The sequence below is a fragment of the Salvelinus fontinalis genome, chromosome 2 (genome assembly GCF_029448725.1).
Source record: "Salvelinus fontinalis isolate EN_2023a chromosome 2, ASM2944872v1, whole genome shotgun sequence".
NCBI classification, from domain to species: Eukaryota; Metazoa; Chordata; class Actinopteri; order Salmoniformes; family Salmonidae; genus Salvelinus; species Salvelinus fontinalis.
The window spans coordinates 63,351,491-63,372,290 of record NC_074666.1 but is presented as its reverse complement, the minus strand read 5'-3'; the positions used below and the strand labels follow the sequence as shown (position 1 = coordinate 63,372,290).

Here is a 20,800-nt window from a genome sequence, read left to right as displayed (position 1 = left end):
AGTTGTGCACCGGGGCCTCCCACTCCTCTTTCTATTGGTTGCTGATAATGGGCCTCCTTGCGCGTATGTAGATATTCCATTAAAAATCAGCCGTTTCCAGCTACAATAGTCATTTACAACATTAACAATGTCTACACTTTTCCGATCAATTTGATGTTATTTTAATAGACAAAAAATGAGCTTTTCTTTCAAGAACACGGAAATTTGTAAGTTACCCCAAACTTTGAATGGTAGTGTACATCGACTTACCTGTTCCCCCGCACATTGACTCGGTACCGCTAACCCCTGTATATAGCCTCGTTATCGTAAAACGTTATCGTTAAAATAACAATAACGAGGCTATATACAGGGGTTAGCGGTACCGAGTCAATGTGCAGGGGAACAGGTTAGTCGAGGTAATTTGTACATGTACAGTTGAAGTTGGAAGTTTACATACACTTAGGTTGGAGTCATTAACTCGGTTTTCAACCACTCCACAAATTTCTTGTTAACAAACTATAGTTTGGACAAGTCGGTTAGGACATCTACTTTGTGCATGACACAAGTAATTTTCCCAACAATTATTTACAGACAGATTATTTAACTTATAATTAATTCACTGTATCACAATTCCAGTGGGTCAGATGTTTACATACACTAAGTTGACTTTCCCTTTTAAACAGCTTGGAATATTCCAGAAAATGATGTCATGGCTTTAGAAGCTTCTGATAGGCTAATTTGTAACGGTTGTCGTAATCCTCCTCCTATGACGAGGAGGAGAGGCGAGAAGTATCAGACCAATATGCGGAGTGGAAAGTGGTCATCTTTAATTAATGTAGAACGAACACTTATACATAACAAAACAACAAACGTGACAAACCGCAAACAGTCCCGTGTGGTACAAACACAGACACGAGATACAACCACCCACAGCCACCACGTGAATCACAGGCTGCCTAAGTATGATTCTCAATCAGGGACAACGATTGACAGCTGTCTCTGATTGAGAATCATACCCGGCCGAACACAAACAACCCAACAAGAAAATAACATCTCGACAACCCACCCCAACTCACGCCCTGACCAACTAAATAAACACAAGAAAAAGGAAAAACAGGACAGGAACGCGACATAATTGACATCATTTGAGTCAATTGGAGGTGTACCCGTGGATGTATTTCAAGGCCTACCTTCAAACTCAGTGCCTCTTTGCTTGACATCATGGGAAAATCAAAAGAAATCAGCCAAGACCTCAGAAAAACAATTGTAGACCTCCACAAGTCTGCTTCATCCTTGGGAGAAATTTCCAAACGCCTGAAGGTACCATGTTCATCTGTACAAAAAATAGTACGCAAGTTTAAACACCATGGGACCACGCAGCCATCATACCGCTGTCACGATCGTCGTATTGTGAAAGAGAGGACCAAGGTGCAGCGTGATATAAATACATTCTTCTCTTTATTTGAAGAAGACGAAACGAACACTAATACAAACTAGACAAAACAATAAACGTGAAGCTATGATAAACAAAAGTGCAGACACAGGCAACTTAGACATAGACAATCACCCACAACCTACCTAATGACTATGGCTGCCTAAATATGGCTCCCAATCAGAGACAACGATAAACAGCTGTCTCTAATTGAGAACCACTCTAGGCAACCATAGACTTACATAAACACCTACAATGAACACAACCCCATGAACTCTACAAACACCCCCTAGACAATACAAACACCCTAGACGGACAAAAACACACAAACATCCCCCATGTCACACCCTGACCTAACTAAAATAATAAAGAAAACAAAGATAACTAAGGCCAGGGCGTGACAACCGCTCAGGAAGGAGACGTGTTCTGTCCCCTAGAGATTAACGTACTTTGGTGCAAAAACTGCAAATCAATCCCAGAACAACAGCAAAGGACCTTGTGTAGATGCTGGAGGAAACAGGTACAAAAGTATCTATATCCACAGTAAAATTAGTTCTATATTGACATAACCTAAAAGGCCGCTCAGCAAGGAAGAAGCCACTGCTCCAAAACCGCCATAAAAAAACAGACTACGGTTTGCAACTGTACATGGGGACAAAGATCGTACTTTTTGGAGAAATGTCCTCTGGTCTGATGAAACAAAAAATAGAGTTGTTTGGCCATAATGACCATCGTTATGTTTGGAGGAAAAAGGGGGAGGCTAAGGTGCAAGCCGAAGAACACCATCCCAACCATGAAGCATGGGGGTGGCAGCATCATGTTGTGTGGGTGCTTTGCTGCAGGAGGGACTGGTGCACTTCACAAAATGGATGGCATCATGAAGAAGGAAAAGGATGTTGATATATTGAAGCAACATCTCAAGACATCAGTCAGGGAGTTAAAGCTTGGTCGCAAATGGGTCTTCCAAATGGACAATGACCCCAAGCATACTTCCAAAGTTGTAGCAAAATGGCTTCAGGACAACAAAGTCAAGGTGTTGGAGTGGCCATCACAGCCTTTGACCTCAATCCTATAGAAAATGTGTAAACTGTATGTATGTTAACTTCTGACCCGCTGGGAATGTGATGAAATAATTGAAAGCTGAAATAAATCATTCTCTCCACTATTATTCGGACATTTCAGATTCTTAAAATAAAGTGAAGACAAGACAGGGAATTTTTAGGATTAAATGTCAGGAAATGTGAAAACGTTTACACTCAGTTTATTTGGCTAAGGTGTATGTAAACTTCCGACTTCAACTGTAGGTAGGGGTAAAGTGATTTAATTTATTTACTTTAGTTTATTTCGTAAATATTTTCTTACCTCAATTTTCTTAACTGCATTGTTGGTTAAGGGCTTGTAAGTAAGCATTTCACGCTAAGGGCTACACCTGTTGTATTTGGCGCATGTGACAATTTTATTTTAATTTATTTGATCCCTGGGGAAATTAAATGGTGTAGAGTACTGTACAGTGGTGAATAGCAATGGTATCTTGTGCCTTTAGTAATAAGCGGCCTTCAACAGAGACTAAAAGGTTGCGGTCCTCGACTGCCTTTGTTGCTATTCTACTCCTCTCCTCCTCCCATCAGTAGTTAGAGAAACAGAGAAGATGAGGCACCCAGCAGCAGCATCAAAAACCATCCGCCTCTAATCCTTCACCTGCTAGAAGCAGATGCCATCTAAAAACAAGCGAAGCAGAAAGCATCCTACTGTGGTGTCAGTTGGCTTAGGCCTGCAGTGGCATGCTGCTTTCCCATGTACAGTGCCCTCCACTAATATTGGCACCCTTGGAAAAGAGGAGCAAACCGGGCTGTGAAAAAAACCTCTTTATTGTTTATCCTCTTGGTCTTTCATTCAAAATATTCACAACAATCAAACCTTTAATTAAAGTTAAATAATTGGAAGATTTTTTTTCTTCTCAAATATATGTGTGCCAAAATTATTGGCACCCCTTCATTCAATACTTTGTGCAACCTCCCTTTGCCAAGATAACAGCTCTGAGACTTCTCCAAAATGCGTAATTAGGTTGGAGAGCACATGGCAAGGGATCTGAGACCATTCCTCCATACAGAATCTCTCCAGATCCTTCAGATTCTGAAGTCCACTCTTGTGGACTCCCCTCTTCAGCTCATCCCACAGGTGTTCTATGGGGTTTAGGTCAGGGGACTGGGATGGCCATGGCAAAATCTTGATTCTGTGGTCAGTGAACCATTTTTGTGTTGATTTTGAGGTGTGTTTTAGATCATTGTCCTGCTGGAAGCTCCAACCACTGCCCAGTTTAAGCTTCCTAGCAGAGGCAGTCAGATTTTGATTTAATATCTGCTGGTACTTGATGGATACTAACAAGTTGTCCAGGGCCTTTGGAAGAAAAACAGCCCCATATAACATCAAAGATCTACCACCATACTTCACAGTGGGGATGAAGTACTTTTCTGCATGGCTATCTTTCTGTCTACGCCAAACCTACCTCTGATGTTTGTTTTTCAAAAAGCTCTATTTTGGTCTCATCTGACCATAGAACCCGGTCCCATTGAAAGTTCCAGTAACGTTTGGCAAACTGTAGGCGCTTGAGTTTACTGTTTGATGACAGCATAGGCTTTTTTATGGCAGCCCTCCCAAACAACTTGTGGTTATGTAGGTGGCATCTGATCGTAGTTCTGGAGATTTTCTGACCCCATGACCCAACTAATGTCTGCAATTCTCCAGCTGTGATCCTTGGAGATTTTTTGGGCCACTCGAACCATCCTCCTCACTGTGCGTGGGGTCAATATAGACACATCCTCTTCCAGGCCGATAGTTAACATCTCCAGGTGCTTTACATTTCTTAATTATTGCCTTGATAGTGGAAATGAGCATTTTCAACCTTTGAGGAATTTTCTTATAGCCATTTCCTGATTTGTGCAGCTCAACAACCTTTTGTTGCACATCATTACTGTATTCTCGTGTCTTTCCCATAGTGAAGGATGACTATGGGAACTTAGCCTGTGTGTCACCTCGTATTTATACCCTAGTAAAACGGCAAGTCATGGTTTATCACTTAAGTGTTCCTAATCACTCAGGTGAACTTAAAAACGTAAAATATGAATGGGAATATACTTCACTTAGATTTTACTCAAAATAACTTCTAGGGGTGCCAATAGTTATGGCACATTTAATTTACTTCACATACATTTTATTTCATCTAAAGGTTTGATTTTTGTGAATATTTTGAATGAAAGACCAAGAGGATAAACAGCAAATAAACATTTTTCACAGCCCATTTTCCTCATATTTACCAATGGTGCCAATATTAGTGGAGGGCACTGTAGCTTCAGCATTCAGTTCACTCTCGCTCTGCAATCTGTCCGTCAGGACAGAACTTCTCCATGTTAGCTTTATTTTCTCTCTCTATAGACACAACCCGAAACCTGTTCTCGGTAATTCCCAGGTATTTACTGAAAAGTTCTATAGTAAAATGTGAGGCCAAATTACAGTAATAACCCATGAATAACCTTTCATTTAAGCTAGTAGTTTGTTTCTATGGGATTCATTTTAACAAGCACCCCAAGAGATAGCTTTCATATTCTCCATCCTAGCTTTACTGTCACTAGCCTATAGACACTAGGATAAACGTGCTCATTTTCTTCTACATTCCCAGGTTCAGTTAGTATTTACAGAGAAATTGATAAAATTGTAATAATCAATGAATTAGGGTACTACTTTTCTATAAGATTCACTACAACAAGGACCACTAGGCACTATTTGGTACCAGGTAGCAGTTACCAATTGTGCAGAATTCTAAAAGATGACATTAACAAGCATGACAGCTGATGACAATCACAATTACCTTCACACAGTTATGACACATGCATTATACTTGGTGTCATGACAGCGCCCCTGTCAGTTGTCATAAACAGATGTCAGCTATTATGACTCCTTACGACATCTGTTATAATGCATGTGACAGTGTTACTACTAGTGTTATTTGTTATTAGCAACACGCATGCCCCGCCCACCTGAGGATCTGTCTTTTTCAGCCATCTATTTCCTGTGTTTGAGGGGTGCAAAACCCACTTGTCACTTAAATATCGCTGGATTGATTGCTTTCATTTTAATCCTGCGACTCTCCTACTCCTGCTCGTGCATGTCGTTTTCCCCTTTACAACCGCGGAAATGTTTGTAATGACTTGTCGAACACAACCCGGTAATGGCTGAAATGGGCTCAATGGAACACATTGACTTTCCGTTACATCTTTAAAAATGCTAAAGCTTCATCTGGGATTTAACACTTACATCACAAGAAAGAGAAGAAAGATTTTGATTGGTGTTAATTCTTGGTGGAATTGAAAAAAGTAAAAGTAATTTAATACAGTTTAAATGTTTACAAATTAGATGCGCTCAAACCATAGCAACTTCCGAAAATTAAGACTCGGATTATAGGGATATTATGTCTGATCTTGCAAACAATGTATATGTATTAGGGATGCACAATATATTGGTGAACATGGCCGAAATTAGCTAAAAATGCCAACATCGGTATTGGCCGATGTCTAGTTTAATGCCGATGTGCAAAACCGATGTCAAAGCTGACGTGCATACCTATATAACATGACGTGACGCCACGTACAATTTTGCGCTATACGTGCAGGTAGACCTAGGTAGAGCAAGGTTTTGGTGGTTGCAGTCCACCCCTTTATGTTAATGTACTCATATACAGAGTGTTCGGAAAGTTTTCAAACCATTTTACTTTTTCCACATGTTGTTAGGTTACAGCCTTATTCAAAAATGAATAAAATAGTTTTTATCTCTCATCAATCGACACACAATACCCCATAATGACAAAGCAAAAACTGTTTTTTAGACATTTTTGCAAATTTTTTACAAATAAAAAAACTGATATCACATTTACATAAGTATTCAAACCCTTTACTCAGCACTTTGTTGAAGCACCTTTGACAGCGATTACAGCCTCAAGTCTTCTTGGGTATAACGCTACAAGCTCGGCACATCTGTATTTGGGGAGTTTCTCCCATTCTTCTCTGCTGATCCTCTCGAGCTCTATCAGGTTGGATGGAAAGCGTTGCTGCACAGCTATTTTCAGGTCTCTCCAGAGATGTTCAATCAGGTTCAAGTCCAGGCGCCGGCTGGGCCGCTCAATGACATTCAGAGACTTGTCGTGAAGCCACTCCTGTGTTGTCTTGGCTGTATGCTTAGGGTTGTTGTCCTGTTGGAAGGTGAACCTTCGCCCCCAGTCTGAGGTCCTGAGCGCTCTGGAGCTGGTTTTCATCAAGGATCTCTCTGTACTTTGCTCCATTCATCTTTGCCTCAATCCTGACTAGTCTCCCAGTCTCTGCCGCTGAAAAACCTCCCCACAGCATGATGCTGCCACCACCCTGCTTCACCGTAGGAATGGTGTCTGGTTTCCTCCAGACGTGATGCTTGGCATTCAAAGAGTTAAATCTTGGTTTCATCAGACCAGATAATCTTGTTTCTCATGGTCTGAGAGTCTTTAGGTGCCTTTTGGCAAACTCCAAGCGGGATGTCATGTGCCTTTTACTGAGGAGTAGCTTAAGTCTGGTCATTCGACCATAAAGGCCTGATTGGTGGAGTGCTGCAGAGATGGTTGTTCTTCTGGAAGGTTCTCTCATCTCCACAGAGGAACTCTAGAGCTCTGTCAGAGTGACCATTGGATTCTTGTTCACCTCCCTGACCAAGACCTTTCTACCCCGATTGCTCAGTTTGGCCAAGAAGAGACTTGGTGGTTCCAAACTTCTTCCTTTTAAGAATTATGGAGGCCACTGTGTTCTTGGGGACCTTCAATGCTGCAGACATTTTTTGGTACCCTTCCCCAGATCTGTGCCTCGACACAATCCTGTCTCGGAGCTCTACGGACAATTCCTTCGACCTCATGGCTTGGTTTTTGCTCTGACATGCACTCTCAACTGTGGGCTCTTATATAGACAGGCATGTGCCTTTCCAAATCATGTTTAATCAATTGAATTTACCACATGTGGACTCCAATCAAGTTGTAGAAACATCTAAAGGATTATCAATTGAAACAGTATGCACATGAGCTCAATATTAAGTCTCATAGCAAAAGGTCTGACTACTTATGTAAATAAGGTATTTCTTTATTTTTATACATTTGCAAACATTTATAAAAAACTGTTTTTGCTTTGTCATTATGGCGTGTTGTGTGTAGACTGCAGAGGATTGTTTATTTATTTAATACATTTCAGAATAATGCTGAAACAAAATGTGGATAAAGTCAAGGGGTCTGAATACTTTCCGAAGGCACTGTATGTACATTTATGGAAATGAGGCGCATATCATTTTATTTATTTTAACACAAAATGAAATAAATACCTGATACCATTAGACCATTTATAAATGAGTGCATTCTAAGAAAAAAAGTGACATTTGACAATACATTTAATACCTGAATTCCCACCAAAATTCCTGAACTCCATTTGTTATTTGTCTATTCCAGTAAAATGTTTTATGTGCTATAAATTCAGAAAGTTTGGAGTATCTTCATCCATCGTCCAACTGTTTTATAAGAATTGTTTTTAAAACCTTTTAACAATTTTGATGACTTTTGCTGGTGTTATCCTAGACACATTCTAGTACAGTATAAGTAGACAGCTGTGCAGGGTTTTACCCAAAATAAAGGTCCAATGCCACATGATGCTTAGTCACAGATGTGTGTACAGTCATATTGTAAGGTCCCAAATAGCACCCTATTCTCAGCCTAGTGCGCTACTTTTTACTAGGGCCCATGTGGCTATATAGGGAATATGGTGTCAATTGGGACACTGTGGTTTTCTCTGTCTCGTTGTTTGCTACATTTGAGAGAAGAGAACATGATTAAATGCATACATTTGAAATAGATTATCATGAAAGTGTAAAGAGGATTTGTTTATATGCTTTTGGAAGCAAGTGACACAAAAATAGCATGTGTAAGAATTAGTAAGTGTGCCGGTCAGAAAATATGATAAGTAGTTGGATGAAATAGTGCTTGCTACAACCAACATGAATAATGATAATGACAACCTGTAAAGATATAGTGAAAGTCCTTTGGAGTAACTCGTACTGTTTTATAACTGTCTTATATGAATTAGAGACTTCATGATGAACTGCAGAATAGTGTACTATACACGAAAGTAACAGTAATAATCACATTACCTGTACAATGTTATAAGGGTAAGAGTTGAGGTCACAGTTATAACCTTCAGAACAGAGCTCCATTTTCATTGAGACCATAACACACTATATTTGCTGTGGTGGATTAGAACTTTGAATACCGCAGCGAACATACGAGTGCACAGATGCTATTTCAAACATAAATGTTTTAGATGCGACCCAGGGATTGGTTTAAGGCACTGCCTGAGACAGTGGCGTGGTGCGTTGTGGGGGGATGGGGCACGGTGCATTATGGGAAATCAATTGTACACCGAGGGAGATTGGCTCTGTAACCTGATTTTGTGCTAATGACAGAGAGCGAGAGATTGAAAAGAGAGGGGGCAATACAGAGGAGAGAGGACGAGAGAGAGAGAGTTAGAGAGGGGATGAGAGAGAGTTAGAGGATAGAGCAAGAGGGAATGGAGAGAGAGCGATACAGAGGAGAAGAGAGGATGAGAGTGACAGATGTAATATGAGCAGGAATACAAGCCATAAAACAGGGATAGAGAGGAGAAACAGAGAGGGAGTTAGAGAGAGAAAGGTAGACAGAGCGAAAGAACAAGACCAAGATTGAGAAATACAAAGGGGGGGAGAGAGAGAACATCTTACCAGAGAGAGAGAAAGAGGCAGACAGAGTGAAAGAATGAGAGACAGAGATGGAGAGAGATACAGAGAGAGAGGGAACATCTTCCCAAGTCTAGAGAGAAAACAACAACAGCCCACACCCTGGCGGAATCTCCTCCCTGTGCCATGTGTTTCCTTTGGGAGTGTTTACCAAATGGCGCCCTATTCCCTTTATAGTGCACTAGTTTTGACCAGGGCCCATAGGTAGTCAAACCTAGTGCACTATATAGAGGATAGGGTACCATTTTCGACACAGATTTTAGATTGACCCACTGATAAATAAAGGCAACAACATGTTCTATGATTCCTCCCTGAGTCTCCATTGTATCCACAAAGGAGTGTAATTGACAACCACAGTCACTCTAATGCTGAAATGTAGATAAATATGTTCAAAGGACCATGAATGTTTATTGTTTGATTCCTGATAGTTTGAGACCTCAACATGTTGATCCCAATATGCTATATGCTATAAAGCACTTTGACCAATGTTGTTTTGAAAGAACAATATACAATTTGATTTATTGATTGAAATACAGTATGTAGTATCAGAATATAAATGCACCATCCCACTGCGCCGCGCTTCAATTCATTTATTTTGATCAATAAGAGGGCCTGTTATTGTTTTGGCTGCATCTAGCGCTAGGCTATCTATCTGCTCACCAGACCACCCCCTACTGTGGATGCTGCTGAGAGCTGGCTGGGTTGCTGGGTCTGGCTGGGGAGGAGGGGTGCACAGGGGCAAGCAGTATCCTGGGGAGGTCATTTGAAGGGCAGGAGGGTCAGCAGGACAGTTGCCCGGGGTGTAATAGTATATTGTGGCAAGGCAGGGTGTGTGTGTGTGTGTGAAGCCAGACTGCAGCATGATGCTATTGTTTTCTCATGATGTTGCCTTGCTTTGGTCAACTGGTGAGAATGGAGTTGTGTTCCAAATGGGACCCATGTTCCCGGTTCCCTATAGTGCACCATGGGCCCCGGTCAAAAGTAGAGCACTATGTAGGGAATAGGGAGATGAGCTGTATGGAGGTGAGATGGGGTGGGGTTGTCTATTTGTTGAGGTCAGAAGGCAATGCCGGGCATTTGTAGAAAAATGGCAATGGACAGGCTCTATGAATAGGGGTGCCATAGACTAATAACAGGAGCATTTTTAGGGGCATACTGGGTGAGCAAATGGACATATGTCCCCGTCCCTAACTTTGGCAGGTTTGCCTCCCCATGTTCCCGGATCCTGTTATTTGAGGTCAGCCAGGCGATGGTAGAGGATATCTCTAGCAGCAAGCAGGGCCTCGCTGCAGTCAGGGGATTACAGTCGTAAGACTGCAGCCCGGCCGGCCCATTGTGCAAGGCTTTATAAAACCCTGCAGACTGCAGAGAGAGCCATTGGAAGGAAGGCTGGCAGGCCAGGCAGCTGTGTTAGTTTCTGTTCGTTTTCTGCTTTCTGTATAGAGAGAGCGGAGAGCAGGGTCTGGTTCAGTTGGCACGACATGGGACAAAACGCTTTGAAATGGAGGAGATATGCTAATACACATAAATAATGCTAATTTTCATGTTTCTAAATCACATTTAATTCACATTTATTTATAAAGCCCTTTTTACATCAGCAGATGTCACAAACTGCTTATACAGAAACCCAGCCTAAAACCCCAAAGAGCAAGCAATGCCGATGTAGAAGCACGGTGGCTAGGAAGAACTCTCTAGACAGGCAGGAACCTAGGAAGAAACCTAGAAAGGAACTAGGCTCTGAGGGGTGGCCAGTCCTCTTCTGGCTCTGCCGGGTGGAGATTATAAGAGTACATGACAAATAAGGCCCGATCGTTCTTTAAGATGTTCATAGATGACCAGCAGGGTCAAATAATAATCACAGTGGGTGCAAGGGGTCAGCACCTCAGGAATAAATGTCAGTTGGCTTTTAGAGAGAGAGATAGAGAGAGAGAGAGAGAGAGAGGCACATCCGGTGAACAAGTCAGGGTTCCATAGCCACAGGCAAAACAGCAGCATGAATGTTTTTACGTTTTCCGCCCTACTGAACATGACCCTGGTTTTTGTGATTGGAGATGACAGGGTAGATGTTCTTGACGCATCTTTCTCTGTGACTCACCCAATCCAAAACAATACTAGCAGTTCATTTGACCCATAATCCTCTAGCTTCAGCAATAGGTGAAGGTTATATCCCTGACCATGACAGAAGCAGACAGCAGCATTGAAAAATTAAACTGAGTCCTTGTTGCTGGCATTGCTATTTTATGAGAGACATTTCATACTGTGTAATATTTATTTAATTTATTTAACCTTTATTTAACTAGGCAAGTGAGTTAAGAACAAATACTTATTTACAATGACAGCCTACCAAAAGGCAAAAGGCCTCCTGCGGGGACAGAGGCTGGGATAATTGTATTTATATAAAATAGAAATATAGGACAAAACACACATCATGACAAGAGAGACAACACTACATAAAGAGAGACCTAAGACAACAACATAGCAAGGCAGCAACACATGACAACACAGCATGGTAGCAGAACAAAACATGGTACAAACATTATTGGGCACAGACAACAGCACAAAGTGCAAGGTAGAGACAACAATACATCACACAAAGCAGTCACAACTGTCAGTAAGAGTGTCTATGATTGAGTCTTTGAATGAAGAGATGGATATGAAACTGTCTAGTTTGAGTGATTGTTGCAGCTCGTTCCAGTCGCTAGCTGCAGCGAACTGAAAAGACGAGCGACCCCAGGGATGGGTGTGCTTTGGGAACCTTTAACAGAATGTGACTGGCAGAACGGGTGTTGTATGTGGAGGATGAGGGCTGCAGTAGATGTCTCAGATAGGGGGGAGTGAGGCCTAAGAGGGTTTTATAAATAAGCATCAACCAGTGGGTCTTGCGACGGGTATACAGAGATGACCAATTTACAGAAGAGTATAGAGTGCAGTAATGTGTCCTATAAGGAGCATTGGTGGAAAATCTGTTGGCCGAATGGTAAAGAACATCTAGCCTCTCGAGAGCCCCCTTACCTGCCGTTCTATAAATTGTGTCTTCGTCATCTAGCATGGGTAGGATGGTCATCTGAATCAGGGTTAGTTTGGCAGGTGGGGTGAAAGGGGAGCGATTACGATAGAGGAAACCAAGTCTAGATTTAACTTTAGCCTGCAGCTTTTATATGTGCTGAGAGAAGGACAGTGTAACGTCTAGCCATACTTCCAAGTAGGGTTGCAAAAGGTTGGATATTTTAATAGGAAGTTAAACCCGGGAATTTTGCTTAAATTCATCAAAGTTAGCTTATAACATTGAACCTTTTTTGTGGGATACACATAAGGCAATTCTAGGTTTGTGGCATATTTTGGTTTAACTATCCCCAATTCAATGGAATTGCAACCCTCTGCATGCACAGTACATTTTTCCATCACATGTGAAGTGCATTCTTCCATCACGTGTACAGATGATTCTCAAGATCTTGCACACTAATGAGATGCTATTGAGCACACACTGTCTGAGTCAAGGACTACATGCTTTCCGGTAGGTTTTGATTGCAATACTGGGTGGTGTGAATATATTTTGTATGACATACATGTTTTTTGTTAACTAGTAAATAGTAGCCTACAGCAAAGTGTGTTTAAATCATTTCTAACTTGTTAACAATTTCTGCTAGTTAGTTTTTGCTACCATGTGGGTTTTAGCTTGCTTGAGCCTGCTAACTGAGGAGTGTTAATTCACCTGTTTCCATACATGTTTCATTTTAAAACATTTATCTTACAAAGGAGTTGTTTAATCTAACTCCTTAACTATTTATCTGTACATGGAATTGTATTTGTTTTTTAAAAATCTGATTTGTGGAGACATTTCACTGCAGCTAATGTAGAAGGAAAAGCTGTGTACATTTGCAAATACTGTGCCAAATCATATGTGAAGAATGCAACAAAGATGCAGACTCGTCTGGCCATGTGCATACAGTTCCTTCAGTGCTCACAACAAGCAACCTCTGATAAAAGTCCCTCTACTTAGATTCGAGGTGAAAATGATGAATCAGACACCTTATCGATAGCAACAGCTCATGGTCCTCCTGGAATCAGAAGTTTTTTTGACTCAATGGAGGAACATAGTCAGAGAAATGCTGATGAATGTCTTGCTCGAGCTGTGTATGCAACTGGTTCACCTCTGATGCTCACAGGCAATGTGTATTGGAAGAGATTTATGAATGTTCTTCGCCCAGCATACACCCATCCAACCAGACATGCTTTATCTACTAATTTGCTGGATGCAGAGTTCAACAGAGTTCAAGTGAAGGTCAAGCAAATCATAGAAAGCAGACTGTATTGCAATCATCTCTGATGGGTGGTCGAATGTTCCTGTGCAAGGAATAATTAACTACATCATCTCCACCCCTCAACCAGTATTCTACAAAAGCACAGACACAAGGGACAACAGACACACTGGTCTCTACATTGCAGATGAGCTGAAGGCAGTCATCACTGACCTTGGACCACAGAAGGTATTTGTACTGGTGACAGACAATGCTGCGAACATGAAGGCTGCTTGGTCTAAAGTGGAGGAGTCCTACCCTCACATCACACCCATTGGCTGTGCTGCTTATGCATTGAATCTGCTCCTCAAGGACATCATGGCACTGAAAACAATGGATACACTCTACAAGAGAGCCAAATAAATGGTTAGGTATGTGAAGGGTCATCAAGTTATAACAGCAATCTACCTCACCAAGCAAAGTGAGAAGAATAACAGTACCACATTGAAGCTGCCCAGCGACACCCGTTTGGGTGGTGTTGTCTTCATGTTTGACAGTCTCGTGGAGGGGCAGGAGTCTCTCCAATAAATGTCCATATCACAGTCTGCCGATATGGACAGCCCCATCAAGAGTATCCTCCTGGAGGATGTATTTTGGGAGAGAGTGGTAAGCAACCTGAAACTCCTGAAACCTATAGCAGTAGCCATGGCACGGATTGAGGGAGACAATGCCACCCTGTCGGATGTTCAGACTCTGCTTTCAGATGTAAGAGATTAAATCCGTACTGCCATGCCCACTTCACTGTTGCTCCAAGCAGAGGAAACTGCAGTTCTGAAATACATCAAAAATCGTAAAGACTTCTGCCTGAAGCCCATACACGCCACAGCGTACATGTTGGACCACAAGTAGGCTGGTAGGCTGGCATTCTGTCTGGTGCAGAGATCAACAAGGCCTATGGTGCCATCACTACCGTGTCTCGCCACCTTGGCCTGGATGAGGTCAAGGTTCTTGGCAGTCTAGTACACTTCCAAGCAAGGGCTTTGGGATAGAGATGCAATATGGCAGTCGTGCCAACATATCTCATCAGCCACCTGGTGGAAGGGACTTTGTGGATCTGAGGCTCTTTCTCCTGTTTCCTCCATCATCCTCCAAATCCCACCAACATCAGCCGCCTCAAAGCGCAACTGGTCCTTGTTTGGGAACACACACACCAAAGCACGCAACAGGCTGACCAATACAAGGGTTAAAAAATTGGTGGCCATCCGGGCAAATTTGAGGCTTTTTGAGCCTGACAACGAGCCATCCTCAACTAGGTTGGAAAGTGACAGTGAAGAGACGTTGTTCTAGAGGTGGACATAGGTCCAGGGAGAAGGCATGTAAGCCTGAGAGGAAGACAACCAAATCTTTAGTTTCTAGGCTATCATTTTACAGATGTATTTTGAAAACGATTTTGGGAGATGAGATGGATCATTCAATATTCCCTTTCTTTTGTTGTTCAGTGAAATCATCCCATGTGAAGAGCCAACTCATTTAATTAAAGTTCAGTTCATAACTAATTTATTTATTTTTCTAATGGAAGGATTTAATCATTTGCAGTTATGTCTACTTATGATAAGGTAAAAAGTTTGTTTCTGTTTCTATATGATATGGTAAATATATCCAATGCAAAAAACATTTACATTTAAATGGTGTTAATATTAATTTGCATATATTCCCGTTAATTCCCACGGAAAGTTTCTACCTCTGAATATTCATCAAAATGTGCAATCCTACTCCCAAGTACTTGTATGAGGTGACTACCTCAAGCTCTAAATGCTCAGAGTTAGTAATCACACCTGTGGGGAGAGGTGCATTCTTCTTACCAAACCACATGACCTTTGTTTTGGAGGTGTTCAGAGCAAGGTAAAGGGTAGAGAAAGCTTGTTGGACACTAATAAAGCTTTGTTGTAGAGCATTTAACACAACATCCGGGGAGGGACCAGCTGAGTATAAGACTGTATCATCTGCATATACATGGATTAGAGAGATTCCTACTGCTTGAGCTATGTTGTTGATGTAAATTGAGAAGAGTGTGGGTCCTAGGATTGAGCCTTGGGGTACTCCCTTGGTGCCAGGCAGTGGCTGAGACAGCAGATTTTCTGACTTTATACACTGCACTCTTTGAGAGAGGTAGTTAGCAAACCAGGCCAAAGACCCCTCAGAGCCACCAATATTCCTTAGCCGGCACACAAGAATGGAATGGTCTACCGTATCAAAAGCTTTGGCCAAGTCAATAAAAATAGCAGCACAACATTGCTTAGAATCAAGGGCAATGGTGACATCATTGAGGACCTTTAAGGTTGCAGTGACACATCCATAACCTGAGTGGAAATCAGATTGCACACCATAGTGAAAACTATAGACATCAAGAAAGCCAGTCAGTTGATTATACACAAGTTTTCCCAACACTTTTGATAAACAGGGCAAAATAGAAATAGGCCTGTAACAGTTAGGATCAGCTTGATCTCCCCCTTTAAATAAAGGACGGACCGTGGCTGCCTTCCAAGCAATGGGAACCTCCCTAGAAAGGAGAGACAGGTTAAAAAGGTCAGAGATAGGCTTGGCGAAGAAAGGGTCTAAACCATCTGACCCAGATGTCTTTTGGGGGTCAAGTTTCAGAAGCTCCTTTAGCATCTCAGACTCAGTGACTGCCTGCAGGGAGAAACTTTGTAGCGGGGCAGGGGCAAAAGAGGGAGAATCATCGGGGATAGTCGCATTAGAAGGGGTGGGAGATGAGGAAATGTTGGACGGGCAAGGAGGCATGGCTGAGTCAAATAGGAATCCTGACTTAATGAAGTGGTGATACAAGAGCCTAGCCATGTGCTTCTTGTCAGTAACAACCACATCATCAACTTTAAGGGACATGGGCAGCTGTGAGGAGGAGGGTTTATTCTCCAGGTCTTTAACCGTTTTCCCTGAACAAACATAGTCTGTCCCACAGTTGGGTAAAGGAAGTTCGTAGTCAACAAAGCATGCAGGAGTCATGAGGCAAATAGCAAAATGCACAAGAAAAAAAAATATATATAACGACTTGGGGCTCGCCTTTGTAAGATCAGAGTCACTTGCCCCAACAGTGCCTGTGTGCTGGAGGCAAACGAAAGCTCTGGAGAGAGGGGGAGTATGGTGGGGTACCTGTACCAGACAGGGGGAGACAACCAGGGCAGACGGTGAACAGATCGCCAGGTGGAATCCAAGCAGCAGTGCAGCAGACAACGGGCGTAGGTGTCACACCCACTTGGGAGAAGCTTTTATTTCTGGAGGCAGATTTCTCGTAGAAAATGCCAGTGGATGGACTCTGAACAGCAGGAGGGGGCTTCAAGGCTTCTGGATTTGGGTGGGGTAGCCTGCCATTTGTTGGGCTCAAAGGCTTCAACACCTCTCGCTTCACACGTCAGTGCTAATTGAAGTTGTATCCCTTTGTCCTAGATAGCTTGGTAGCCTTAGCATTCAGTTCTTATAAAGTAAAATATATCAGTGTAATGTATTTTTCTTGGCTTTTGAAAGTAAAAATAGCTTCAGACTAAGCATTACTCACTCAGTTCCAGGTTGGATGGTGTCTGTTTGGTTTCTGTTTGTTTGCCAGAGCATTTGCTGTATAGCTTGGGAATAATATGCTATGTTATACACTCTTAAAAAAAGGTTTTTATCTATATTAGAATCTACAAGGGGTCTTCTACTGCTATCCCCATGGGCGAACCATTTGAAGAACCCTTTTGGGTTCCATGTAGAACCCTTTTCATATAGGGTCCTATCTGGAACCCAAAATGGTTCTTCAAATGGTTCTCACATGAGGACAGCTGTAGAAGAACCCTTTTGGAACCCCTTTTTCTCAGAGTGTATAAATATAATATATTTTACAACGTGAGCCATTTACCACACACCGTGCATTCATGTAATTGATACATTGTTATGTTGCATACGATAGGGTTGAAAATTATTTAGTTTTTCCTATTTACAGTGCATTCGAAAGGTATTCAGACCCCTTGACTTTTTCCACATTTTGTTACGCTACGGCCTTATTCTAAAATTGAATAAATAGTTATTTTTTCATCAATATACACATAATACCCCATAATGACAAAGCAAAAACAGGTTTTTGAAATGTTTGCACATTTATTACAAATAAAAAACAAAAATATCCCATTTGCATAGGTATTCAGACCCTTTACTCAATACTTTGTTGAAGCACCTTTGGCAGCAATTACAGCCTCGAGTCTTCTTGGGTAGGACGCTACAAGCTTGGTACACCTGTATTTGAAGAGTTTCTCCCATTTTTCTCTGCAGATCCTCTCAAGTTCTGTCAGGTTGGAACTGGAACGTCGCTGCACAGCTATTTTCAGGTCTCTCCAGAGATGTTCGATCGGGTTCAAGTCCGGGCTCTGGCTGGGCCACTCAAGGACATTCAGAGATTTTCCCCGAAGCCAATCCTGTGTTGTCTTGGCTGTGTGCTTAGGGTCGTTGTCCTGTTGGAAGGTGAACCTTTGCCCCAGTCTGAGGTCCTGAGCGCTCTGGAGCAAGTTTTCATCAAGGATCTCTCTGTACTTTGCTTCCTTCATCTTTCCCTTAATCCTGCTTCCTTCATCTTTCCCTTAATCCTGACTAGTCTCCCAGTCTCTGCCGATGAAAAACATCTCCACAGCATGATGCTGCCACCATAATTCTTCACCGTAAGGATGATGCCAGGATTCCTTCAGACGTGACGCTTGGCATTCAGGCCAAAGTGTTCAATCTTGGTTTCATCAGACCAGAGAATCTGATGTCATGGTCTGAGAGTCCTTTAGGTGCCTTTTGGCAAACTCCAAGTGGGCTGTCATGTGCCTTTTACTGAGGAGTGGCTTCTTTCTGGCCAGTCTACCATAAAGGCCTGATTGATGGAGTGCTGCAGATATGGTTGTCCTTCTGGAAGGTTCTCAGATCTCCACAGAGGAACTCTGGAGCTCTGTCAAAGTGACCATCGGGTTCTTGTTTACCTCCCTGACCAAGACCCTATGGTCTTGGTCAGGGAGGTTCCAAACTTCTTCCATGGTTCCAAACTTCTTCCATTTAATAATGATAGAGGCCACTGTGTTCTTGGGGACCTTGAATGCTGCAGAAATGTTTTGGTACCCTTCCCCATATCTGTGCCTCGACACAATCCTGTCTCGGAGCTCTAAGGACAATTCCTTCGACCTCATGGCTTGGTTTTTGCTCTGACAAGAACTGTCAAGTGGGACCTTATATAGACAGGCATGTGCCTTTCCAAATCATGTCCAATCAATTTAATTTTCCACAGGTGGACTCCATTCAAATTGTAGAAACATCTCAAGGATTATCAATTGAAACAGGATGCACATGAGCTCAATTTCGAGTCTCATAGCAAAGGGTCTGAATATTTATGTAAGGTATTTCTGTTTTAAATTTTTAATACATTTGCTAACCTTTCTAAAAACCTGCTTTCGCTTTGTCATTATTGTGTGTAGATTGAGGAATTATAGAATAAGTCTGTAACGTAACAACATTTGAAAAAAGTCAAGGGGTCTGAATACTTTCCGAGTGTGCTGTATTTCCTATCTATTTTATTTTTGATGGAGATTTTTCCATTCTTGATTTGCAATTTCAATTCACTTCCTGAATTAATTATTGGTTGTTTTATCCCACAGAAATTCATAGAGTTTGAGGATACATTAATCTGTGTGGATGTCCTCTCCCATAAAAATGTATAGGGCCGGTTTCCTGGACACAGAGTAAACCTAGTCCTGAACTAAAAAATATTTTCAATGGAGATTCTCAACTGAGTCATCTTTTTAGTTCAGGACTAGGCTTATTCTGTGTCCGGGAAACCGGCCCATAGCGTTTGAGGATGGTTTTGACTGACTGTGTATGGTTGTTTTCTCTCACAGAAATTCATAGAGTTTGAGGATGCGTTGGAGGGGGAGAAGAAGGACCTGCAGACTCATGTGGAGAGCCTGGAACTGCAGAGGAAACAGCTGGAGCTCAAGACCAAGAACTATTCTGACCAGAGTGAGTATAAAATACTGTTACTGCTCAGAAATAAAACTACTCTGACCAGAGTGAGCATTAGGATGTTTTCACACTTGGTAGCTTTCTGACAATTTTCGTGAACTCAGTGTGGCTCGCTTCATTTTTTGTCCAGTGTGAACACTCCAAAGGAACTCAGAACCCTCAAAAGGGACCCAGAAGTGAACCAAACACTTTTTTAGGGCAATGTACAACACAAAGCTACCCAGTTTTGCTTGTTATTATTCCCGCACCACATACTAGAATACTACAACACCGTTTCCCCCCCCATAACCCCTCACATTGGTGCCACAAAAGAGAGAGGATGATTATCTGCCGGTTTGCAGAAAAATATTATTAGTTTGCAATATCTGATCTATAAAGAGAGATTCTAACCTGTTTATTCGCTTGTGCGGTTTGAATAGTGTGAGATGACAACAATATATTTGGTGAGAATCACAACATGGGGTACAAAATCAATTCTAGCTCTTAAAGGGGAGTAGACTATATTGGGTGTACAATTTCAAATTACAGCATTATTTAATCTGCAGTTATTCTTCTGCTATTTATTCTGTTCCTAATAATATTTGTTAATAGTAATTATAATTATTATGTCTCATCTTTTAACTAAATGGAATCTATTAGCTTCCAAAATATAAGTATATATAAATATCTGTATGATAACACGTTCTGATGGAATGGCTTGTCCTGCACTTTGCAAAAACCCAGAGTGCATTCAGTAAATGTTGGAAAAAGATCTTGGTTCCTTTCGAAGTGTAGCAATGTGAATGCAAAGAAGACTAACCACAAAATAGGTGAAGTGAACTGGAAGAAAAAAAAGAGTTGAGTCCTCATCCGAAGTAACGGGCAGTGTGAATACAAAGAGAACTGAGTTCTTTTGCTTTCTTTTACCTCAGAGTTCCCTAGAGGACTGAGATCGGTTATTTTAAAGAGGACTATTTGTGAAAACACCCTTAGACTTAATAACTAGGACTACTCTGACTAGAGTGAGTATAAAATTATAATAACCAGAAGTACTTTGATCAGAGTGGGTATAGAACTATAATAACTAGAACGACGCTGACTAGAGTGACTATAGAACTGTAATAAATAGAACTACGCCGGCCAGTTTGAGTATAGACTATTAATAACTACGTAGAACTACTCCGACCAGAATGCGTATACAACTATAATATCTGCAACTACTCTGACCAGAGCGAGTATAGACTTAATAACGAGAATTACTACAAATATGAATAGCTAATTATGGAAATTAAGATAAACAGATATA

General features: G+C 41.6%; 1 protein-coding gene across 12 annotated transcripts in view; it reads left to right on the top strand.

Annotated features, from left to right (window-relative positions):
• Nucleotides 1–20,800, top strand: part of mapk8ip3 (mitogen-activated protein kinase 8 interacting protein 3) — a 92,934-nt gene that overhangs the window by 10,784 nt on the left and 61,350 nt on the right. For all 12 annotated transcript variants that reach the window (XM_055881546.1, XM_055881572.1, XM_055881563.1 and 9 more), the window contains exon 2: nt 19,392–19,512. In XM_055881546.1, the coding sequence (XP_055737521.1) occupies nt 19,392–19,512 (121 nt within the window). The remainder of the gene's footprint in view (nt 1–19,391; nt 19,513–20,800) is intronic.